The 26,554-nt window shown below is 45.3% G+C and overlaps 1 protein-coding gene across 2 annotated transcripts in view; it reads left to right on the forward strand.

The window, feature by feature from the left end:
- CUNH8orf74 (chromosome unknown C8orf74 homolog) overlaps nt 1–26,061 on the forward strand; it is a 28,485-nt gene extending 2,424 nt beyond the window's left edge. For both annotated transcript variants that reach the window (XM_039222341.1, XM_039222342.1), the window contains exons 3-4: nt 22,751–23,154; nt 25,704–26,061. In XM_039222341.1, coding sequence (XP_039078272.1) covers nt 22,751–23,154; nt 25,704–25,940 — 641 coding nt within the window. In that variant the 3' untranslated portion in view covers nt 25,941–26,061. The remainder of the gene's footprint in view (nt 1–22,750; nt 23,155–25,703) is intronic.
- Nucleotides 26,062–26,554: the final 493 nt, after the last annotated feature.

The raw sequence follows: 26,554 nt of genomic DNA on the forward strand, positions 1-26,554 counted from the left end.
CTCCCACCCCTGCCCTGTGCTGTGCTTCATGAGAAGAGGAAGAACATCTCTTCCTGTGACTCCCTGGTGCAAGAGAATGTGATCACACCCACACTTGTCTTGGGCTGTGAAATGCAGATTCATTCCTTAAGCAAATATATTGAGCAGTCTCTCTTTGGCCACCATCATAGTAATTTTCAGACAAGAATAATCAATAAGTACTACAACCGGTAAGTGGATGCTTGATGGGAAATGGGATATTTACATAGTTCCTCCCCACAACATTCTTACTGATCACAAAGGGAAAAGAATATTTCTATGTGAGTTAGCCTGGCAGATACCACCTTCACGAAATGATCCAAGTAGATTTCATCAGTAAAAGGACACACCAAGAATCACATTCTACCTGGTAGAATGAAAAAGAAGAACCCAGCACCCTTCTGTGATGGTTCTAGCAAAGACTCAGAACCTGATCTAACCATGGGAAAGCATTAAATTCGCGGCGCTAAACAAAGTCCCTCTCCTGTGAGCTTCAAAAACATTAAGGTCCTGAGAGCCAAGGTAAGACAGAGGAGCTGTTTTAAACTGAAAGCCTCCTAGGAAATGTTGCCACTAAATGTGACATGTGGCTTCAGTTTGGGTCCTTTTGCTATGAAGGATGTATCTAATGGACAACTGGTAAAACTTTAATGTGGTCTGGAGATTAAACAGTACTGGAGTGATTTAAACATCATCTCCCAATTCTGATAGCAGTGGTTATGAATGCCCTGTGTTTGGTAATGCACATGAAAGCATTCTGAGATGATAGGGCATTTTGTGGGAAAATTTTCTTTGTACTATTTTTTCCCAGTTTTATTATCAGATAAAATTGACATATAACATTGTATGAGTTTAAGATATGCAGCATACTGACTTTATATATGTATATTTTGCAAAGTGATTACCAAAGTAAGTTTAATTAATATTCATCACCTCTTGTGATGAAAACTTTTAAGATCCACTCTCTTACCAACTTTTAAATATACAACATGATATGATTAACTAGGGTCACCATGCTGTACATTAATTCCCCAGGACTTATTACTCTTACAACCGAAAATTTGTACTATTTGACCACCTTCGTCCATTTTGCCCCCACCTCTGGGAACCATCAGTCTGTCTCATTTCCATGACTTCAGTTTTTTTTTTTAACCCACATGTGAGATCATATATCATTTGTCTTTATGCCCTTAAGGTTTATCCATGCTGTTGCAAAACGTAGGGTTTCCTTCATTTTTATGGCTGAAAAATATCATGTTTTCTTTACCCGTTCATCCGCTGATGGACCATAGGTTGTTTACATGTCTTGGCTTGGTTACTGTGAATAATGATGGAGTGAACCTGTGGGTAACAGGTACCTCTTTCAAGATAGCAGTTTCATTTCCTTTGCATACATACCTGGAAGTGGAATTGCTGGATCACATGTGGTAATTCTATTTTTAATTTTTTGAGGAATCTCCATACTATTTTCACAGTGGCTGTACTAGTTTACATTTCTACCAACAGTTCATGAGGAGTCCCTCTTCTCCACATCCTCTCCAACACTATGTTATATATTGCTTTTTGATACTAGCCATTCTAACAGGTGTGAGGTGAAATCTCATTGCCGTTTTGATTTGCATTTCCCTGATGATTAGTGATATTGAGCCTGTTTTCATGGATCTGTTGGGCATTTGAATATATTCTCTAGGAAAATACCTATTTAGATCCATTGCCCATTTTTTATCAGATTATTGGGAATCTTACTGTTGAATTGTAGGAGTTCCTTCTATTAACACCTTATCAGAAATGTGTTTTGTGAATATTTTCTCTTATTTTATAGAGTGACTTTTCATTGTCTTGATATTTTCTTTTGCTGGGCAGAAGCCTTTTACTCTGATGTAGTCCCACTTGTTTATTTTTGCTTTTGTTGCTCGTGCTTTAGGTACTATTCCAAAAAATCATGGTCAAGACCTATGTCAAGGAGGTTTCCTCTCATTTTATTGTAGGAGTTTTATGGTTTTAGTTGCGCTGTTTTTTATTAGACTTTTTCTTAGAGCAAAATGGAACAGAAGGTTCTCACAGAAACCCTTCCCCCGGCTCAGGCTCCCTCACTACTAACATCCCCCCAAGAGAGGTACATTTGTTACAATTCACAAATCTACATTAACACATCATCATCACCCAGAGTTCCTAGTTCACATTAGGGTTCATTCTTGGTCTTGTGCATTCTATGGGTTTTGATAAATGTATAAGGGCATGTATCCACCATTAAGCATCAGATAGAGTAGTTTCATTGTCCTAGAAAACATCTGTGATCCATCTATTCATCCATCCTTCTCCGCTAGCCCCTGGCAACCACTGCTTTGTACCATCCCCATATGTTTGCCTTTTCCAGAATGTCACACAGTTGAAATCATACAGTCTTTTTGTGTTGGCTTCTTTTACCTCATAATATACATTTGATTTTCCTTCCCATCTTTATACGGTTTGATAGTTCATTTCTTATTAGCACTGAGTAATATTTCATTGTCTGGATGCACCACTGCTTATGTACCCATTCAACCACTGGAAGACATCTTGGTTGCTTCCAAGTTTTGGCAATAATGAATAAAGCTGCAATAAATATCTGTGTGCAGGGTTTTAGGTGGACATAAGTTCTCAACTTCTTTGGGTAAATAACAAGGAATGAGATCAGCTGACCATAAGGTAAGAATATGCTTTGTACTGTTGGAGACCACCAAACTGTCCTTCAAAGTAGCTGTGCCATTTGGCATTCCCACTGGCAATAAAGGAGAGAAGGTTCCTGTGGCCCACATCCTCACCAGCATTTAGCATTGTCAGAGCTCTGGATTTTGGCATTGTAGGAGGTGTGTAGCAGTATCTTGCAGTTTTTACCTGCATCTTCCTGAAGACATATGATGTGGAACATCATGTCACGTGCTTACTTGCCATCTGTATATCTTTTAAACTTTTAAAAAATTTATTTATTTAAATTCAAGTTAGTTAACATACAGTGTAGTATTGGTTTCAGGAGTAGAACCCAGTGTATCATTACTTACATGTAACACCCAGTGCCCATCCCCCCTCCTTAATGCCCATCACCCCCCATTGCTCCACCCAACAGTTCTCTGTATTTGAGTCTCTTATGGTTGGCTTCCCTCTCTGCTTTTATCTTATTTTTCCTTCCCTTCTCTTTGTTCATCTATTTTGTTTCTTGAACTCCACATATGAATGAAATCATAGGTATTTTTCTCCGACTGACTTATTTCATTTAACATAATACACTCAAGGTCCACCCACGTTGCTGCAAATGGCAAGATTTCAATCTTTTCCATTGCTGAGGAGTATTCCATTGTATATAATACATATATATATATATACATATATATACACCATATCTTCTTTTTTTTAATAGTATATTGTCAAGTTGGTTTCCATATAACACCCAGTGCTCATCCCTACAAGTGCCCTCCTCCATGCCCACTGCCCCTCTTCGCCTCCTCCCCACCCCAATCAGCCCTCAGTTGGTTCTTGGCAACCATGAGAGATTCTTGAACATCTGTATATCTTCTTTGGGGAGATGTCTGCTAAGATTTTTTACCCATTTTTCAAGCAGAGTAGGTGTTTTTGTTGAATTTTAAGAGTTCTTGGTCTATGTTGGATAACAGTCCTTTATCAGGTGTGTCTTTTGCGAGTATTTTCTCACAGTCTGTAGCTTGTCTTATTTTCTCAACAATGTCTTTTGCAGAGCAGAAATTTTAAATTTTTGAGAAGTCCTAATTACCAGTTCTTCTTTCATGAGCCAAGTCTTTATGTTGTATCTAAAAATCATCACCAAACATCACCAAGGTCATCTAGGTTTTTTCATGTTATCTTCTAGAAGTTTAATCGTACTGCATTTTAGATTTAGATCTGTGATCCGTTTTGAGTTAATTGTTGTGAAGGGTGTGAGGTCTGTAACTAGATTCCATTTGTTTTCACATGGATGCCAGGTTGTTCCAGCACATTTGTTGAAAAGATTATCTTGGCTCCATTATTTTGTCTTTGCTCCCCTGTCAAAGATCAGTTGCCTATATTTCGTGTGGGTCTATTTCTGGGCTTTCTCTTCTGTCTGTCTCATTAATCTATTTGTCTATTCTTTTGCCAATACCACACAGCCCTGATGGTGTACTCTTTTTGAAGCTTTTCCGTGCTTCTTTATTTTGAAATTTTTTTAAGCATGATATTTTCTTTAACATGTGGCACATTTGAAATTCTCCTCTGGACTTCTGACCAAAGTCTCCAACAGCTGCCAAACAAATAGGACACTTGATGCTGTATCCCTCGTACATCATGTCCCCACCCCTTATGCACTCAGAGCTCATCCATCAGTCCAGTCGGCAGTGCCTCAGTGTCCTTCCCTAAGCTCTCACCACTTTTTACCAGCTCCTTGTCCACAACGCTTTCTAACCCACCTACCTCTCTTGACCAGCCCACTGCTGATCAGATCTTATACTTCTGCAGCCTTTCACTGGACTGCACAGTGATTTTTTTTCAGGCACAAATAAAATCCTGTCACCTCTCTGCTTCAAGCCATTTAGTGGCTGCCACTGAATCACACATCTTATGTGTACATGGATCAGTCTCTTTTTATTTCTTGAGCTGCCCATATGTCCTTTAACTTCTCTCCTCCAAACCAGTGATCTCAGTCTGAAGGCTTGAACCAGACATGGCATTGCTCCTGGCTGGCTTCAGAGATCCTTGGGAAACTTCATCTCCTACCAGCCATCCCCCAGACCCCAACCCTGGGGCCTTCCTGGCATCCCTCTGGGTCCCACTCCCTGCTGCTCACAACAGTGCTCAGGTACCAGAGTTCAACCTGAGCTGAGCTCTGCAGTGGCTTGTGGCCAGAACAAACACTGACGAGCGGGAAGAAGAATGTCAGCCCCAAGCAGGTGGGAACTCGGGCTCTTTCAAGTTTCCATCAGAGCCTTCCACAGGCTGAGCCCGTGAAAAACAGTCAATGATGATGTAGACCCAACTTCAAACCAAGGAGATTAGATCACCCTGGAGCTTTCACCATATCTGGTTAGTGCCTAACTTGCCAACACAGCCTATATATGTCTTGTGGACTTCTAAAACCTTGCATTTGGAAGGACACTCAGTGGCCAGGAAACTTAATTCCCTCTATTGCAAGGAGCCCCCTCAACCAGCCAGTGTGGTTCTTCCAGCCTCTGCAGACACCCTCCAAGCAACAGGGTGCTCCCTTTTTCCAAGGCCACTCATTCCTTTGTACAACCATTCCTGTTATTAGGAAGGTCTTGTTTATATCTAGTTACATCTGCCTTCTGAACCTTTTACTAGAACACTCAAAATCTGTCCCCCAGAACCAGAATGCAAGCCCTGCAGATATTTAATGCGCTTTATCTAATGTGACTATTATGTCCTTACATTTCAAACTAGACATCCACAGTTGCTTTTATCATTCTTTCGTTTTAAAATTTTTTAATGTTTTTATTTTTGAGAGAGAGAGAGAGCAAGTAGGGGAGGGGCAGAGAAAGAGAGTGGAACACAGAATCTGAAGCTGTCAGCACAGAGCCCAATGCGGGGCTTGAACTCACAAACCACTAGATCATGACCTGTTCCAAAGTCAGAGTTTTACCAACTGAGCCATCCAGGTACCTTGCTTTTATCATTCTTAATGCAGCATCATTCCCACAGGCCCTTTCCCCCTACCTTCCCATCACTGCTCTTTTTCTTGCTGTCCTTCTCTGGGAATACTTGTGACTGTCAATAGTGTTCTTAATATGTCATTCAAATCCAAGCACAAAACAACCTGCAACTTGGTCAATGAAGTGATTGGGAATTTTATTGTCTCCTCTGTCCTGGGGATGATGCTACTGTTTATATAGCCTATGGGTGCATTTACTTTATCAGCATCAAAGTCTCACTGATTTATATTGGGCAGGCAGTCCCACATGTAAATGATTTTTCCCATCCTGCCCTTGTGCAATGGCAATTTTAAGTATACTTGCAAGGCTTTACAATTATCCCCATGGATTCCATCTCGTCAGTGTTGACCCATCTCCCCTTCCTCCTAACATCTTTTAAATCTTGATCCTGGGCTCTCCAGCTTACAGGCTCTTCCTCTTACCTTTAAATCATCTCAGAATTTGAGAAACATTGTTAGTAAAAACCTTGAGTGGGAACAAGCTCTTGAGTCAGCCCCTCATGCCTGAAATTTGACTCACAGAAGATAGAATTCAGCACTCAAAGGGAAAACTCCAGTCCTCATTCAGTCCCTTACTGGATGTGTGGTCCTCGGCAAGTCACATCACCTCTGAGCCTCTGGTTACACATCTAGAAAGTGGAAAAAGCCAGAGCATCCACTTCCTAGGATTATTTTAAGGATTAAATGAGATTACATACATAAATCCCATAGCATGGCGTTTGGTGCCTTGTAAGTACTCAGTGAGAGTCAGCTGTTAATCTTAGGAGACGACCACAGGGACAAAGACCCAAGGCTTGAGAGGACGGGATGTGATTCAGAGGTGGCATGATCAGATGTGGCTGCATGTACTTCATGAAACACGCACTACAGATCAGTTTCCAAACATACAAATGCAGCATCAGGTCTTTGCCAAGGGCAGCAGAGAGACCCAGCTGCCAGTACTAGCTCGCCAACCCTGTGTCCCAGGGAGTGGGGCAGGACAATGGACTGAAAGCAAGAGGGCTGGCACTTTGGCCAGAGGCAGGCCCGGGAAGTAAAGGAAACTGGCAGACTTGTCTGAGAAATGAGGATGCAAGAAAAAAGGCCCATAAGACTGTTCCCAGCTCAGCTCCCAGGTAACTGACTTGCGAGAAACACCAGGTTGACTGTGGGTTAGCAGAACCCATGGGTACAGAGTCACACTAGAACCAAACCTCCTGAGCTAGGCCCTGCTCACCTTGGGCCCCCCATTGTGCCATTCAGGATGGTGGCTGTTGCACCTGAAGATGGTTAGGTTGGCCCAGATGACATCTCCATAGCAGCCAAGCCCACACTGCTTCCCAGAAACCTAGCACAGGGTCACTAGCAAGAGCATGAACAAGTTCATCAATACCCCCAAGACAGGGGATAGAATTTCATCTTAAGCCTCCTTACTCCCTGGGATTTTCCTCTTCAGTCTGTAGTCAATCCCAGTATCGGGCTGGACTGGTCCTTAACATTGCTGAGGCCCTGCTTTGAGTTCTGGTTCTGACATTTCCTCACTGTGTTACTTTGTGGGAGTCCCTTAACTTCTTTGTGCTTCAGATCACTCATTTGTAAAATGGGGACAAAAATGATACCAACTTCATGGATCTCCACAAGAATTAAATGAGTACATTTATGTAAAGCACTTGGATCAGTGACTGTACATAGGAAGCCTTGTGAGCATGCAGTGGGTTAGTTACTGTTATTATAATACCCATTCTTCAGGGGTTTTAGGCACTCCCATGAGTGCAACTGTCCATCCAGAATGTAGGCCTTAACACCTGCAGCAGGAGACAGCCATTCAGTACTGTTCATTGAGGGTGCCTGGTTTGTTCCTCTTGACTTTGCTCCCCAAATCTCTGCCTTTGCTTACTTAGTTCTGTTCCCATTCTACTCAATTCCTGACCTGGTCTTGATCTTCTCTTGCTCTCTTATCTGATGTTATCTGAACCACACTGCCCAGGTTTGGACCATATTCTCTAAGGAGTTGGCCCATATACACTTTTCTCCTTCTGGTGCTTACCAGCTCTGGGTAAACTCTCCTCCTAATCTGGAACCCAACCCCAGTAGGGACCAACTGAACCAGTGTCCAGCTGAACAAAGGGGCACCTGACATCAGCCCCTCCTGATGGAGGATGTTTCCAAATCCTTTCTCAGCTCAACCTACGCCTCCCCAGGCCCTGTCCACTCATGCTGTCTACCACCTCTGAGATACCCCCTGTATTGATCTCTGAGATCAGCCCAGGGTCTTCTCACACTCTTTCACCTTATCCCATCTCCTCATGCCCTAGGTCCCCAGAGCCAACCTTAGGCCCTTTCATGTCAGGCCCACTCCCCGCCGTGGCCACACCTTCCCAATGCCCTCAACACTTCATACCTGGATTTCTGCAGCTGCATCCTCTCTGGGCACCCACATGCCTGCAAGCACCCTTTTGCCTGTGGTGGCCATCTTGTTCATCCTTCTCAAGCCCTGCTTACATCAAGGTGTCCTCCTTCCTTCTCTATTCAGATCTAAACTCTTCCCCCAAAGAGCCATAGTTAGATAGCAAGGAAGTCTAGACCCTGGGGAGGCTGGATCTGCTGGGGAAGGGTCTGTGCCCATTTCAGTTTTCTCTCTCTATTCATAACCCCATGCCAAACACAGCATGTGGCACACAGTGGGTCCTAAATGAATAAATGAATGAATGAATGGATGGATGGATGGATGGATGGATGGATGGATATTAGATGCCCATGGATATGATATGCCCTGTATGCTGAGAGGTTAGTGTTTTCAACTCATCCAGGGTGACTTCACTGAGTGTTGTGTGTCCAGGTGATGTTAGAGGGTGCAAGGCGGGGTGATTAGCACCAAACTCTGTAGTCAGAAGATCTGGATTCAAATCCCACCTCTACTATTATCACCGTGTAACCTTGCAAATGTTACCATACCTTTCTACACCTTCATTTCCTTGACTCTAAAATGAAAGGCATAATAGTTCTAACTCATAGAGCAGTTGGGAGGATTAAATGAAATAGGGCCTGCAAAATGTATAGCACAGTAACAGGCACATAGTAAGTGCTTAACAAGTGTTAGCTCCTGTGTGCCCATCACACATGGAGGGGAGGTGGGATGAACAGAAAGTGCTGGCAGTCCAGGAGTAGAAGCTGCTGCATGCTGCCCCTCGGAGAGCTCGCTGTCTGTGCTATTTATTGTCTTCCCCTCACCTTGCAGGCATAACTGCAGATGCATTCAAATCATGGGTCAACAGAATGGAGGGACAGACAACCTTAAACCTGGCCCCTAATAGAGCCACCCAGCACTCATGACCTGTCTTGGACACATATGTGAGGAAGCGCCACTGCGCAACAGCATTGGGGAGAAGGCACTTGTTCACTGACCTTGTTAGGGGACCCAGGCAGCAAGGGGCAAGAAGAGCCAGCAAGACAGCAAGTCAGGTCCTCATAGATCATGGGGTGCAAGATGCAGACAGCAGGGTCTCACTGTTCAACCAACTTACGTGCAAGCTTCTGTTTCAACTAATTTCCAGAGTGGATTGTCACTCTTCTTGGAAGGGAGCTTCTCCAGGGATTTGTTTATTTGTTTGTTTTTGTTAATCTGGGGCTAAGGATGGCTGAGTTCTGTTTGCATACTAGATAACAAAGCTGGCAGACAGAATTTAAGGAGGGTCATGTTTGTACAACAATGATTCAGAGCTTTGACAGGCCAGGTGCCAACTGGGCTTATTTCCTGATCCAATCGGTCCTCAGTACCAGGAGGGAAAGAGTGGCCCTTTATTCAAAAACATAAGCTGATTCTGTCCTGGCAAATGGCTCACCAGGATGTTCTCTACTCCTGGCCAGAAGAGTCTTGTCAACTGCACCTCTTTTGCCAGTTTCCAGGAAGCACTGAGCAAATCCCACTCTTCTGTCTCTGTGGGCCCTGGGGAGAAGTCACAAGGCACAGCACAGAGGAACAGAAGGCTTTCAGCTCTGTCCTGGTGGGAAGAAATCGCAGGAAGTGGGCAGATTTTTCATGCCCTGTTGAGTCTCTGGAGAGGAGAGAAGAGAGGTGTTGGAACCCTGAGGTCTCCCACTTTGCATATGGGAGTGGCAGAGATTTGGGGTGCCCAGAAGGCCCTGCACATCCTATCTCTCTCTTTTTTTTTTTTTACAAATAGTTTATTGTCAAATTAGTTTCCACATAACACTCACTGCTCATCCCCACAAGTGTCCTCTTCCATGCCCATCCCTCCCCCCCCACATCCATCAGTCCTCAGTTTTTGTCAGCATTCAAGAGTCTCTCATGGTTTGCCTCTCTCCCTTTCCCCCACCATTTCTGCCCTTCTTCTCCCCCTTGTTCCTCCGTCAAGTTCCTCCTAATCCTCCTATAGTTCAAACATATGATATTTGTCCTTCTCTGCCTGACTTATTTCGCTCAGCATAACACCCTCAAGGTCCATCCATGTTGCTACACATGGCCAGATTTCATTGTTTCTCATTGCCATGTAGTATTCCATGGTATAGATAAACCACATCTTCTTGATCCATTCATCTGTTGATGGACACTTAGGCTCTTTCCATGTTTTAGCTATTGTGGAGAGTGCTGCTATGAACATTGGGGTACATGTGCTCCTATGCCTCAGCATTTCTGTATCCCTTGGGTAAATTCCTAGCAGTGCTATTGCTGGGTCATAAGGGAGTTCTATTGTTAGTTTCCTGAGGAACCTCCACACTGTTTTCCAGAGGGGCTGTACCAGTTTACATTCCCACCAACAGTGTAGGAGGGTGCCCGTTTCTCCACATCCTCGCCAGCATCTAGAGTTCTCTGATTTGCTCATTTTAGCCACTCTGACTGGCGTGAGGTGGTATCTCAGTGTGGTTTTGATTTGTATTTCCCTGATGAGGAGGGATGCTGAGCATCGTTTCATGTGTCTGTTGGCCATCTGGATGTCCTCTTTGGAGAAGTGTCTGTTCATGTCTTCTGCCCATTTCTTCACTGGGTTGTTTGTTTTTCGGGCGTGTAGTTTGGTGAGTTCCTTATAGATTCTGGATATTAACCCTTTATCTGATATGTCATTTGCAACTATCTTTTCCCATTCCGTTGGTTGCCTATTAATTTTCTGGGTTGTTTCCTTGGCTGTGCAGAAGCTTTTAATCTTGATGAGGTCCCAACAGTTTATTTTTGCTCTTGATTCCCTTGCTTTTGGGGATGTGTCAAGTAAGAAGTTGCTGCGGTGGAGGTCAAGGAGGTTGTTTCCTGCTTTCTCCTCTAGGGTTTTGATAGTTTCCTGTCTCACGTTCAGGTCCTTTATCCATTTTGAGTTTATTTTTGTGCATGGTGTGAGAAAATGATCTAGTTTCATTCTTCTGCATGTTGCTGTCCAATTCTTCCAACACCATCTGTTAAAAAGGCTGTCTTTTTTCCATTGGATATTCTTTCCTGCTTTGTCAAAGATCAGTTGGCTGTATACTTTTGGGTCCACTTCTGAGTTCTCAATTCTGTTCCATTGGTCTATGGGTCTGTTTTTGTGCCAATACCATGCTGTCTTGATGATGACAGCTTTGTAGTAGAGGCTAAAGTCTGGGATGGTGATACCTCCCGTTTTGGTTTTATTTTTCGGTATTACTTTGGCTATTTGGGGTCTTTTGTGGTTCCATACAAATTTTTGGATAGTTTGTTCTTGTTTTGAGAAGTATGCTGGTGCAATTTTGATTGGAATTGCATTGAATGTGTAGAGCTGCACATCCTATCTCTAACTCGCGTGTAACAGCAGGTGAGGGGTGGGTAGGGAATAGCTTCTGTGGCATCTGTCATCAGCAGTGTCTGGCAGGTCCTGATCTCCCTCTGATGCTTTACCTAGACATCTAGACTAGAAGTACCTCTTTCCTTCTGTCCTGGTCCCATATCCTGCAGCTATTAAGAAGTAGGCCTTGCGGTGCTATTGCTGGGTAATAGGGGAGTTCTACTGTTAGTTTCCTGAGGAACCTCCACACTGTTGTCCAGAGGGGCTGTACCAGTTTACATTCCCACCAACAGTGTAGGAGGGTGCCCGTTTCTCCACACCTTCACCAGCATCTAGAGTTCTCTGATTTGCTCATTTTAGCCACTCTGACTGGCGTGAGGTGGTATCTCAGTGTGGTTTTGATTTGTATTTCCCTAATGAGGAGGGATGCTGAACATCGTTTCATGTGTCTGTTGGCCATCTGGATGTCCTCTTTTGAGAAGTGTCTGTTCATATCTTCTGCCTATTTCTTCACTGGGTTGTTTGTTTTTTGGGTGAGGAACAAGGGGGAGAAGAAGGAAGGAAATGGCGGGGAAAAGGGAGAGAGGCAAACCATGAGAGACTCTTGAATACTGACAAAAACTGAGGACTGATGGATGTGGGGGGGAGGAGGGATGGGCATGGAGGAGGGCACTTGTGGGGGTGAGCACTGGGTGTTATGTGGAAACTAATTTGAAATAAACTATTTGTGTAAAAAAAAAAAGAAAGAAGTAGGCCTTGATGGCCAGTTGGTAGAGGCATGAGGTGGTTGGGCAAGTGGGTCATTGTACTGTATCTGTAGTTCCATCTATGGCCACTCCTGATTCTCCAGGAAATGTCATCCAGACAGCCATAGCATGGAAGGTAGCCACCACACCTTCCCCCAGCAGTCTGGGGCTGCCCAGAGGCATTACTTGCCCAAGCTCCTCTGTGTGTGTTCTTTCTACCAGAATACTCATGGCCATGCCCAGGGTCTACTCCACCAGTCCCCAAGTACCCCACCCTATATCAGGGAGCCTCCAGCAATTCAGGACCAGCCCAAACAGAGAGAAAATGCACCTTCACTCTTCTTGGAAGGTAACTAACTTCTCTGCGGCAACCTGAATCCAATGCCTCTCCCACTAGACTCTAAGGAGGCACCCTTTGGAGGTGACTACCTCGTTGATGGAGAATGGAAGCTGCCACAGAAGCCATTGGTTGAAATCTTGAAGGAAAATTTCATGGGACAAATGGGCAACTGCCATTTCAGAGATACCTCCCTGAGCATATCAGTCTGCAAGGGCCACCATAACAAAGTACCACAGACTGGGCAGTTGCAACAACAGACATTTTTTTTTCTCACTGTCCTAGAGGCTAGAAGTCCAAGTTCAAGGTGTCAGCAGAGGTGATTTCTTCTGAGGCCTCCCTCTTGGCAGATGGTCATCTTCTCACTGTGTCCTCACATGGCTTTTCCTGTGTATGTGTCCTAACCTCTTTTCATAAAGATACCAGTCATCATGGATTACAGCCACCTACATGATCACATTTCATCTTAATTATCTCTTTAAAGACCCTATTTCTGAGAACAGTTAGGAGGCACAGAGTGTTCAGACTTCAACATATGAATTGTGGGAGACACTGTGCTAATTCAGCCCATAATGATAAGTAAGGTCACAGCTCTCCAGGTGAGACTGTGCCAGCTAGTAGGCCAGAAATCAAGACTATGTCACAGAAACCTTCTCTGGCCTTCCCTGGGGGGGAGAGTACATCCTGTAGAGGGAGGAACAGTGAGGACTTTATGATCCTGTCATTTTTGCATGGGGCATCTATAATCCTCACCATGATCTTGCATCATAAACATTATTTTAATGATGAATGAATTGAGGCCCAGAGAGTTTAAGTAACTTGCCCCAGGTCACACCTCCAGTAAATGGATTTGAATCCAGGTCTGTCTGATAGCAGAGCACATACCCTGCCATGTGACCTTCCATTTTGATCAAAGGAAACTGTCCACAGAGTACATCAGGGTTTGAGAAGCATGAAGCCTGGGAGAGCACCCTGCGATGAGAGGTTGAGGCTGCCTGCATGCAGGAAGAGCGGGACACCTGGGAGAACCAGGTGTGGAACACCTGGGGGTGGGGTTCCTAACTGGGTCAACTGGAGTTACAGCATGTGCCTGGGATCTTGACCCTCAACAAGATGGCTCCAATGTGGTGGGTGACGCAGGCCCAGTTGCAAAGAGTAGCCATGCCCTTTGGCTAATGTGTTCTGGCCTGGATGTGCCACCTGTGTGTGGGTGGGTGGTTCCAGTACCTTAAACCCGACCTCTGGCCCTTTGGAGTGACCTCATGCTCTACCTCTAACTTCCCATATCCTTCTTCAGTCAGCTGGACATGCTGCTCAGTCTCAGAGCCCCCCAACAATAGAAGGGACAAGGTGTGGGTACAAAATAGCCCGGTTTTAGTCTAGGTCCCTGAGACAGTGTTATCCCTGGATCGTTTTCAACTCAGAATAATGACAGCAAGGATGATGATGAAGATCAAAGTCAGGACTCCTTTTACTAAATTTGAGACAGCTGCAGAGCTTGGCCACAAGGTACCCACAGTGCCCCAGATGTGGCTATGGAGGACTGTCAGCTCCATGGAAATCACTGTAACATCTGAGAATCAAAAAGGGACCCAAGAGCTCACCTAACCCAAGCCCCACCACCACCACCACCACCACAAATACATTATTCAATAATCCTCTCATTAGTCAAATGCCTCTTCACCCCTCAAGACTAGACTGCTCTGAGAAAGAAAGCTCTTGCTTCTAAAAAGTTCTTCCTGCTGCTGAACTGAAACCTGTCTCTTTGAGACTTCCTTTTTTTAGTCCAGATTGTCATTTTTTTCTTTTATAGTTTATTGTCAAGTTGCTTTCCATATAACACCCAGTGCTCATCCCAACAAGTGCCTTCCTCCATGCCCATCACCCCCCTTCCCCCTCCCCCACCCCATCAGCCATCAGTTTGTTCTCAACATTCAAGAATCTCTCATGGTTTGCCTCCCTCCCTCTCCCCAACTATTTTTCCCCTTCCCTTCCCCCATGGTCCTCAGTTAAGTCTCTCCTGTTCTACATATGAGAGACTTCCATCTGAAGACTTCTGTTCTGCCCTCTGGGCCCTCCTCTATGAATCAGCCTAATCCATCACACTCAGTCAGCCATCCTCCAGCAAACATTGCCAGGGCACTGTGCTAGGGGGTGAAGAAGATGGGGACATCCACTCAGCAGTCCCTATGTGCTGAGCTCTCCTCATGGGTCATTTCCTTTAATGTCCACAGCAACTGTAGGTGGATTTCTCAATGATGCAGCTGAGGTTCAGAGAGGTTAGGTAACTTACGAATTATCACACAGTATAAGGGCAGAACCAGCATTAACCTTGAGACCTTGTGGCCCCAGATCTGTTCTTCCTGCCAAAGTTCCTTAGCATTATGCATGCTAACTTCTACAACAGACTCTTAACTATAGAAAACAAACTAGAGGTTACCAATGCGGAAGTGGGTAGGGGAATGGGTGAAATAGGTGATGGGGATTAAAGAGTGCATTTGTTGGGATGAGCACATGGTGTTGTATGGAAGTTTTGAATCAATATATTGTACTCCCGAAACTGATATAGCATTGTATGTTAACTAATTGGAATGAAAAAAAAATTAAAAAATAAAAACACTTCCTTTTCAATGAAAAAAAAAAGCATGCCAACTTCTTGAGGAAAGGGAGTGAGGAACAGTGAGGGGTGCGTTTGCTAAACGGACAAGGTCAGGGGACCATTTGGGGCAATGAGAGGAGTTTTTGCAAAAGCACATGACAATTTAAAATACATGGCCCTATGTTTGCCCTTTTTGAGTCCCAGAAACGTGAAAAGCGAGGAAATCTTTAAAAGGTCAACTGAATCTTTCTAGTCCTGCTGTTGGAGTAGATTTTTTTTTCTTTACAGCATTTCTTGGTTTATCTTAAAAACAAAAACAAAACACTTAGTGAGCAGGAAAGTAGTAGGGAAACTTCTCAAAAATTTAAACATAGAAATGCTACATGACTTAGTAATACCACTTCTTGGTATAAACCCCCAAAGAACTGAAAACAGGGACTTGAACAGATATCTGCACACCTGTGCTCATGGAAGCATTGTTTACAACAGTCAAAAGGTAGAAGCAACCCATCCATATGGGCTATCTGTCCAACAGCAGAAGAATGGACAAACAAAACATGCTATATGCATAAAATGAAACATTAATTAACCCGATGAAGGAAGGAAATTATGACACAGATGAACCTTGAGGACATTACCATAGGTGAAATAAGCCAGCCACAAAAGGCCAAGTACCTTATGATTCCACTTATGTGAGGTTATCTAGAGCAGTTCATAGAGGCAAAGGGGGTCTTAGTTTCCCATCTCTAATATGAAAAGATAGTTGCTCAAATATGCTTCTTGCTCCAAGAGACTATTTGCCTCAAATAAATTTGAGAAATATTGCAGATGCTCAACACTTTGGGGCCACTTGCCGAGCCCACTAGCATATTAAGGGCCTTCTTCATTTATTTTGATCCAACATGTCTTCAAGGTCTCTGGCTTTGAAGCACTCATTTCTATGTAATACCTACTGCAACACATCAGACATGTTGTTTGAACATGTGTCTGAAAGGATTGAGGGCTCCTTCCAGTGTCCATCTCTAAGGGTCTACAAAGACAGCCCAAAGCTGCTTGGAACTAGATGGCTGGGTGAAGCTGCAGCTTGAATTCTGGATCCCCACTGCACCAGCTGTGTGTCCTTAAGCAAATCCCTTGAGTCCTTGAGCCTCAGTTTCTCTCACCAGTAAAGTGCCTATATACCTCCCACATAGGAGGGATTCAATGGAATCTGAGATGACCTAGGGCATGTGGGGACCAGTGGGAGCTCCCTCAACAAGAGTCTTTTGCTACCTCAAGGAAAGCACATGAGCTGTCTCTGTCATTTGCACCTTGGTGTAAATGAGTTTGGCAGAACCTTACCATGAGTTGAAAGATGGGCAAGGGGGCAGCATTTAGGATGCAGGATGGGGGTGGAGATGCAGGTCCTGTGTTTTCATCTATTTTCCACCATCCCAGGTCAGCCTTGGTAGGTGCATAGAAAGGTAAGCCAGCGAGGCTTCAGCCTGACTTGGTTCCTCCCCTTCGAGCCAAGGCGGGGGCAACCAAACTGGTTTGTCAGGGGGCACTAGTGGCACCTGGATCCTCCCCCTCACGCCCACCCAGAAGGAGCAACGCCTCTTCACCGTTCCCAGCCCTTTCAGGACACGGCATATCTCCCTTGCTCTCACCCAGCCCCAGACCCCGAATATGAGGGGTGGTGGGAGGCAGGTGTCCAGAATGCCTGGTCCAAGCCCAATGCTTTTTTGCCCTGATTCTGGAGCATCTGGTATTGTCATCCCAGCCCCGCTCTTCACCTCCTCATTGCTCTCCTCCTCTCCCATACCTGCGTCCCCATGCAGGTGCTGGCCTCCAGGGGCTTGGGGACTGTCTTCAGGAAGTTCCCAGCAGCCAATGCAAATGAAGGCCACTCCCTGTTATTGAAGAGCAACTTGCACGTACAGATCTGTCCCCTGGCAGCCAGAGGCAGATTCTCTCTGAGACTTAATCCCTGGCTTTCTGAGTCATCGGAACTTCTCAACCTGCGGCAAATAGAGAATGGTCTGAGGGCCAAGAAAGTGTGTCTCATGAGCAAGTTTTGGATGATCTTTGTTGAAAACCAGAGCTGGTCCAAAGAGTCTTGGGGCTGGAAGTTAGAATCAAACTCAAGACCTCCTTCCCCATTGACCCTGGACGAGGTCCACTTTTGCGTTTTATGACCTTGAAGCTAAAGCAATAGCTCATGCCCATAACAGGGCACATGCCAGGATGACAGGTAGCTGGGAGCACTTGCCAACATTTGCTGAGGTCACTCAGCACAACTGAGCCCTCAGACTTCTTGATTCAAACCTGGGCTCTGTGCATGGCTGCCCACAGGTTCAATAGAGAAAATCATGGGCTGGCCTTGGCAAACGAGGCAGTTGTGGCCACCCACATCTGGAGGATGCAGGTGATCCCAGCTCCGTGCACTGACAGGCCAGGCTGGAGGAGGGACAGCATTTTCCAGTACATTCTTTTGGCTCCACAAAGCCCAGAGAAGATGCAATGATTCACCTCACAAATTTCACACAGTTGCCTCCATACCAACCTGGAGTCCAGCTTTGATTATCAGAAACCAATGACCTTACCCTAGTCCCCCAGACTCTGAGATTCCTTTACTGATCATGTTTGCCATCCCCACACACCACTACTATCCCTCTGAAATACCCATCTGACCTCTCCCTTCTCGGTTTAAGATCTCTGAGTGGCTCTGCAGCTCTCAGCCACAGTTCTTAATTTTCCTTTCAGAAATCTGATGATTCTTTCTATGAACACGCACACCCCCCCCCCCAGGAAAAAAAAGTGCATTGAAATTCTGGATGCAATTTCAGAAGGTACCAGTTGGTCCTGAAGCCAAATTTAAATGATCAATGAATTCTCTTTAAAGAGCCTGGCTTCTGTTTTGAAGTCCAGTTGTTTCATGTGACATATACAAGCTTGCCCTTTGCAAACTGATGATGCCAAGCCCTTCTGTCCGCCCCCCACTCCCACCCCCAGAGAGTCTCCCAGACTCCAGCTTTTCCTCCCAGAAACTCTGAACCATGTGGATCATGTACATGCCCACGCTGTGCCCTATTTACTTTCAGCCTTTGTCCTGTGGGCTCCACCCAGAGGGCCCTTCCCTACCATCTTCTGTCAAACTTCCCATTCTTCCTTTGGGCTCCAGTGTCCTCTCTGTAGGAGAACTTTGCTGGCTCCTGGTCCCCCCGTGTCCTGGGTCAGGATACCTTTCCCATGTGAGCACCCATCTCCTTGTACTTTCGCTTAGTCCTCTCTGCACATCAGTGCCCAGTTTTGTCCTAAACATGGGCACTTGCTTGAATGTTGCTTTTAGAGAAATCTTCACCTCTTGTTATGTTGTTATGTAATGTACATGAGCACCTTAAAAAACAACAACAACAGAGACTTGTATATTCTGTATGATTTTTAACCAACCCTCTCCAAAAGCAAAAAAGAAAAGAACAAAATGCCCACGGGATCAGAGCAGCACAAAGCTCACACCTGTGCAAGAAGGGACCCAGAAGCCATGTGACAGGTGAGAGGGTCCTGAGACAGGTGCCGTGTGTAAAGGTCACTCAGCAGAACAGAGCATCTGGGGGCAGAGCATCATTAGCCAGGAATAGAATCTGAAGCTAAGGTATGGCACAAAGGTATACATAGTATGGTGGAAAAATAGGGGAAGGCCATTGTGCCAGGCAGAAACAGAGGGAGAAGAAGAAAGGAGGGTTTTATGCAGAGGAAGACCATGATCTGACTCATGTTGTGAAAGGGTCATTGTTTTAAAAACATCACTCTTAGGATAAAGACCAAATTCCTCCCACAGGATCTTAGGAGGTCCTGCACCACTGGGCTGCTGTCCACCGCCCAACCTCTTCTAGAACCAGGGAATCTCTCACTGGCTGCCTTCTAGCCTACCAGTCCCTCACCCCCAACCTTTTGGTTCCTCAAATGGGCCATGCTTTCTCCATCTGCAGGCACATAACGTTGCCCTTGCCTGCTTCATTATTTCCTACCTCTCTTTGTCCATTAACTCCTCTGACACTGTTCATCTCAGCCCCTTCATCACATTCTCAGAGAACTGCTCCCTGACTTCCCTAACAAAGTCACTTGTTATTCTGTGCCCACCCAGCCCGCATAGCCTGAACAGAGTTATACTCTTGTGTGTTTTCTCCCTAGCCCTTCACTGCCTCCCTGGAACCTGGAAGAGCTTGTAATACATGGAAAGCCCCTAATACTTGTTGGATGGGTAAATGAATAGCTCTGTCACTGCACTTAACATCAGAATTTGTTCATTTACTCACTAGCTACCCATTGGCTCCAACTGTGCACAAAGCCTTGTGCTGGGGACTGAGCATAAAAAAGGAAATGTCATCTTTTTAATTGTCACTTCTTCTACAAACTGGAAGCTCTCTGAGGGCAGGGGTCATGTCAGAGGTGAATGTCCAACCTATATCATATTCTATTGGTGGTTCCACCACTCTTTTCATGTAAGCACCTGGGAGTTATGCAGGCTGCTGCCACACTCCACATCTGACCATCGGTCCTGCTACTCAAATCTGCTCCTGTCCACACCTGCTGACCTGGCATTGTCAGGCCACAGTAATCCCATCTGGACTGGGCCAAGCCATGCACCATCACCATATGACCGTCAATGTGATTTAGCTCAAGGCAAGCATGGCCATGTGTACAATCTTCCTACAACACTGGACAGACCCTGCACTGCTTATAATGCAAAGCCCTGCTTTCTGAATGCAACATTCAAGGCCCTCCCATCTGTCTTCCACTACCTCTCCACACAACCCTTGCCTTTTTCTGCTCCGATTTTTCCATGCCAACAACAACAAACCCAAGCTTGTTCCCCACCCATGCCATGAAGCATCTTACCCCAATGCTTTCACCCAGGCTGTACCCAGAAAGTGTCTCCCTCACCATCTTTACTGGCTCAGTCCCCCCACTAAGCCTCTGAGAGGTAGTTCATGCATTATCTCCTCCAGGGAAATCCCTATCCTCAACTGAATCTTCCTCTTCACCTGATTCTGTTTCTCTTTACACATATATTGTAACATTTACTTGTGTGTCTTTCCTGTGAGTACTTTAAAAATAAAGAATGCATCTTATTTATCATAGTATTGCCATAGTATTGACTTGGCATAGTTCCTAGTAACTAACAGGCACTCAGTAACAGTTGACAAATGGATGGGTGGGTGGGTAGGGAATGAATGGGGGGGATGAATGGGTGGATGGATGGGAAACGGATGGGTGCATGGATGGTTGGATGGTTCAATGAATGGGTGGGTAGATGGAGAGATAGATGGAAGAATGGGTGGATTGGTGGATGAATGGGTGGTTGGATGGGTGGATGAATGGATGATGGATGGATGAGTGGATAGATGGATGCATTTATGGAGGGGTGGATGGATGGATACATGCATGCATGCACTCATGGATGGATGCATGGAGGGGTGGATGGATGGGTGGATGAACAGATGGAGAGATGGAAAGAAGGAACTATAGATGTGGCCAGGAGAGACTTTTCACAGGGCAGAAACAAACTCATCTTTTCTTACAGTGTTTATTAATTACCACCTTGTAGCAGGCTCTGTAAAAGGCACTTGATAAAGTCATCTCATTTGATCCTCATAAAAATCCTATCAATTAAATATAATTATCTCTCATTTTACATCTGTGGGAATTAAGGCCCAGTGTCACAACTAGAATGGGACAGAGCTGTCTCAGGCCTCCAAACCCAGTGCCCTCCTTCTACACCATCTGGAAACAGAAGCACTCTCTTGGACCTCTGAGCCTGCTGATTTTCCTTGAAAGAGGGAGAAAACAGCCACCAGCCTCCTGTTCTGCACATTGGAGATGCCTCTCTTCATCCTTCCCCCAGGAGACTGAAGTCTAAATTCAAGTGACACTTCCCAGCACATTCTAAATGAGGCTAAAAGTGGAGTAGTGATCCATCTACTAATATTTTTCTAAGACAGTGATGACTTACCATCTCAGTACTCTGGGGAGATTTAAGGTTAAATATGCCCACACAAAGCCAAGAGTGAGGAGCCAGATGAACATACAGTGGGGGTGGAGTGTGGAGGATTTTACAAGCAACTACATGGGCAATACTGAGACAGCCCCTCCTAAAAGAGAAAGGGGCCCTCTGGCTAGAAAGATGAGAGGCTCCACCAGTAGCACATGGGGCCCTCACATAGGAGAGATAAGGAGGAGTATCTACAGACAGGTTGGGCCTCCACTCCGGAAGGAAATCCAGGTTCAGTGCATCAAACACTTTGTATCGACCTTTAGTAGATAAAACTGTGAATCCCCAAAATCATATGACTTGGTGGCCAGCAGGCCCAAAGTCCCATTCTGCAGAGGTAGACACTGAGTCAGAAAGCAAGAGACACTTAATTGAATTTACAGTGCATGGCAGGGATGGCATCTGTGTGAGGACCCAGGTATCCTTGTACCAAGGCATGTTCTTTCTCTATCACTTGTCTCTTGTCCCTCTCTCTGCCCAATGTCTGTTCACCAAGGCATACACCCTTTACTGAGCCACCCCCTGTGTTAAGACCCAATCATATGCTGGGAAGAGTCCTGCTTCCTTGACCACAGCTTTTGATGGAGTTGTGGGCAAAAGGAGTGCATGGAGAGGGTGAGAGAATACAGTTCGCTCAGGAAAGCATTCTATGGTGTAACCCCAAAACTGATCTTTGTTTGCATGGTAGAAGCAATATTTGCCTAAGTCTATGACACACATCTCCAAGATAACGGTTGCCTGGACATCTGTCTCTCTAGCCATCTCATACTCTACTCTTATTAGAATCCTTTTTTAAGTTTATTTATTATTTTTGAGAGAGAGACAGAGTGTGATCAAGGGAGGGGCAGAGAAAGAGGGAGACACAGAATCCAAAGCAGGCTCCAAGGTTCCAAGCTGTCAACACAGAGTCCATTGCGGGCCTCGAACTCATGAACCATGAGATCATGACCTGAGCCAAAGTCGGACACTCAACTAACTGAGCCATCCTGATACCCCAAGAATCTTTTTTTTTTTTTTTTTTTTTTTTACATCCTCATTTCCTTTCCTAAGGGTTTGGAGTGGAAACAATATAAATAACAGCGGAAGTAAACCTTTAAAATAAGAGTTAAAGGTCAAAATATCGGTAAGGGGTGGGATAGTCATATTTTAAAAATGAGATAAAGGTAAGTTACTATATAGATTTGGCTTTGAACTTCCTAGAAGCCAAGGCAAAAGGGAAATGTGATATATTCCATAGCTTTTTTGGGGGGGATATTTTTTAGTGTTCATTATTTTTTGAGATAAAGAGCATGAGCAGAGGAGGCGAAGAGAGAGAGGGGACAAAGGATCCGAAGCAGGCCCCGTGCAGGAGCCTGATGAGGGGCTTGAACCCATGAACCATGAGAGCATGACCTGAGTTGAAGTTGGACACTCAACCAACTCAGCCACCCAGGTGCCCCTACTCCATAACTTTTAAGAACTGATAAATGGTAAAATAGAGTAACTGGTAGGACATGGTTTCTGGGGTCAAAGGGCCTAGTTTCTGAACCTATGTTGATCACCTATCAGTGCAGCTTTACCTCAGTTGACAATGCCCAGCCCCTCTGTGCCCACAGGCTGCTCCATCACTGAGGCTGTGACAATCCTGGGGAATAAACTCAGAGATTACCAGGGGCAGTTCAATACCACTCACCTGCTGGCCCTCTGTGACTACTTCCACAACACCTTCATCCGCCACTACAAACTCTACCAGTATGTCCTAGGCCAGGACCAGGAGGTCAACCTGACTGTCACCCACCTGGAAGTGTGTGCACCTCCGCAGCCCCTCCCGCTAGCCAAGGGCATGGACAGGGACATCTGGCAGATTGAGCAGCAAGTGGCAGAGCTCAGTATGGCTGAGGTACAGAAACGCACCAATGTGCGGCTCCTGAAAGAGGCGCTGCACCTGGAACAGGAGCACAAGCTACAGAAAACATTCTCTGAGGTGCCCGAGCAACCCAGCCAGGTTCTGAAGAGAGAGGTAAGGCTGGACCCGTGAGGGGGGAGGATGCTTACCTACTACATACAAATGCGCATTCCTACCAAGAGCACATGGAGGCTGGAGTCAGACTCGCAGACAAGACCCCATTGTCTGCACACATGGGATGGGGAAGAAGGGGACAGACAGTCATTGAGCTGCAGCCACAGCCTTTGCATACATATTTCACAAAATATCTCTGTGAGATATAATTCATGTCCCCATGTTAGTAATGAGAAAAGTGAGGCTCAGAGAACTTAATCCACTTGCCCAAGGTCACCAAGGTATCAGGTGGTAGAGTTTACATTTGGACTAAGGCCTGACAGATCCCAATGTCTAAAGAAAAGCCCAGGCTCTGAACCACCACAGATTGTCTCAGTGCCCTTCATCTGCCGGCAGAGTTGGCATTCATCGGGGCCTGGGGGTGGGGAAAGTTGGTGAAGGAAGGGCCACTGGGGACAGCTCAAGGTGGGTGATATGCTGAGGTAGGCAAAGCAGTGGGGCTAGTGGTCCAGGGAGAACTTATAAGATTGTGGCATGGATCGAAGAAATCGGGCTGTCATCTCGACCAGTCTTAAGGCCACAAAGGTTCCAGGAGCCAGAGTCTCAATGACCCACCAGCTCTTTACTAAATGGTGACTAGATTGGCCCCAGGACAACCAACTTATTAAGGGCCTGGAAGAGTCCATATTAATTTTTTAACTAAGCATAGGCACTTAATAGCAGCATCATTGCAGTATCTTTGAACACAGAGACAAGTATGTGTATATGTGTACACATGGGTGCCTATGTTGGGGGTATTAGGGCTGGGGTAGGGTGGAGAGTCACAGGGCTTGTGTATTCCAAAAGGTTTTTAAACTGTCAGGCAAGGAGCGAATGGCCCTGTGAAGTACAACATGGGGAAAATCTCTAAAGAGCAATTAACACAATAGAATAAATGATACTCTTCTTAGGTTAAGTCAAGTCTCCCAGAGAAATAGCACATTGGGCTGCCAGGTAATCTTAGTGCAATACGATGTCCAGCAAAGAAGAACCCAACAAAACCTAGGCAACAGGTGCTCCTGGGTGGCTCAGTCAGTTGAGTGTCCATCCAACTCTTGATTTTAGCTTGGGTCATGATCCCAGGGTCATGGGATTGTGCCCCACATATGGCTCTGTGTTGAGCGTAGAGCCTGCTTAAGATTCTCTCTCTCTCCCTCCCTCTCTCTCCCTCTTCTCTCTGACCCTCCCTTGCTTGTGCTGTCTCTCAAAAGAAATTTTTTTAAAAGAAGAAAAGAACTTAAGCAATAGCCTGTCTCACCTCCTCCGGGGGATCTTGCTCTAGAACATGTGGACAAGGGAATGGATGGGAGGGAGTGCCTTCCCTCCCACTCCTGCAGTCCTTCCCTGCCCCTCCCAGTTGCCCTTCCAGCCCCCATTACTTTGCTGCTGGTTCCTGCCTGATGTAGCTCATGAACTAGGGTCCCCTCCACTGTGTGCCCCTGCTTGTGTGCCTGAGGTGGGGACACTGAACACCATAGGATAAACGTGATACATCCTCTTGGAGCACAATCCTCTCCCCAAGGACTTAGTGTAAGAATATTATTTTTATATAAAAACAAGCAAGGAGATATTCTGGAGCAAATACAAGATTTTGCATGATATTTTCAGTTAAAATAAGATATCTCAAAGAAATGTCTTCTAGACAGTTAGATACTACAAGTATGTTGTCACCTGACACCCTCAAGACAAGCACAAACTCTCCTCTACTGTTTGGATGCTCAAGCAGGAAATTTGGAGACACATAATTACATTGTCTATGTCTCCAGGATTCCATGGTGCCATAATCCTGATTGAGATGACAGAGAGGGTCTCAAGTTTAACATGGCAGATGGTGGCTAAGTTTCCATTCTTTCCATGGCTGGCTGCTTGGAGGACACTCTCTGAGAAACTTTCACTGTCCCTTCTGATGAAAGCTGCTACTGGAACTTTGAGATGTAAAACTGAGATGAGGGCAAGAGTGGAAGGAAGGGGAATGATATCCAAGTGGAACATGCATTGACCAGAAGATAGGGGAATATGGGACTAGCCTATAGGCCCAGAACCATATTAGTAATAAATAACACACTCAACCAGGGTTATTGCCACAGTAGGCCTGAAAGGATAAGGAAAGAAGCAGTCACTGGAATCCAGAAAGAGAGCTGTAGGAGAAGGCTATGGGATAGGAGGTGTGGCTGTAGGCAGAGGATCAGAGCCATGGCCAACCCACCACAGATCCAGAGGGAGTCAAGAGACTTCATTCTCTTCCCAGGTTCAGATTTCCTGCCAGTATCTTCCATTGGCTGAACTCAACTTGAAGCTATAGGTCAAGGTAGCCGACTGAGGCAGCCCTTATAAGTCAGCCTCTCAGAGCACAAAGTAGAGGGACAACGGTGGCCAAGAGATCTGGTGAGGGAAATAGAATGTTTTAGAACACAGAAAAAAAAGAGCTGATGTGTTCAGAATTGGATATCTGCAGACGGCCTCAGCCTTCTCCAGAGCTCTGACCACTAGCCATGTTCTATTTCTTCCAGGAGTTAGAAAATCTCATCAATGAGGCCATTCACATTCAGATAGAATGCCTGAAGGAGCTGCTTCAATATGAGATACAGATAACTTTTGATATTTTGGACCTGAAACTTCAGAAGAAGACTTTGAACCTCAATGCTCCTATCCTTTTCCCCCTCTCTATCACTGGCCAGCCAGGCCAAGATGAATCTAAGTTCTACAAAACAAACAAAGGAAAGAAAGCAAAAGCAAAGAAGAAGTAGAGAGCCCCTGATATCCACTGACTAAAGACTCTGAGGAAAAGCCATTGACAATTATGAAAGTATTATGTGACGTGCTCAGCACCTATAAATCAGAGCTTTCTAGTGATTAAAAGAAATAAAATGGCAGTCATCATATTTCCTCTCTCTTCTTTCTGGAAACCATCTTCTGCCCCCTGAAAATTCAACCCAAATGAATTTTCCCTGCATCTTGGAAGAAAGCTGTCTTTCTCTGCTAAGCACAGTTTATGCTCAGTAGGCAAGCAAACATCACTTGTTGACTAAGGCTGAACTTAGACACTAAAGACAGAACTACCACCGGTGGGTTTAAATGGATAAGAGTGAGGGTGACGACAGATACCAGGAAGGACTTTCAGCTAACACAGTAGTTCTCTGGCTAGTGTGGGAACAGGTCCTGGGATTCTGTTTCCTTTCCACAATTTGTACAACAGTATTGACTGCTTGCAGCCTCCTATGCATGTGCTGGTCTCCCTGCTAGAAGATCTTAGAGCCACCTAGAGCCTCTAGAAAACTTCCTTTTGTGAGGACCCATGCTGATTAGACTGAGGCAGGGGAACCAGCACTGCCCAAGAGGCCAGAGACCCGGCTTTGAGCCC

This window comes from Hyaena hyaena, unplaced genomic scaffold (assembly GCF_003009895.1).
Source record: "Hyaena hyaena isolate Hyena2069 unplaced genomic scaffold, ASM300989v1 scaffold_1104, whole genome shotgun sequence".
NCBI lineage: Eukaryota > Metazoa > Chordata > Mammalia > Carnivora > Hyaenidae > Hyaena > Hyaena hyaena.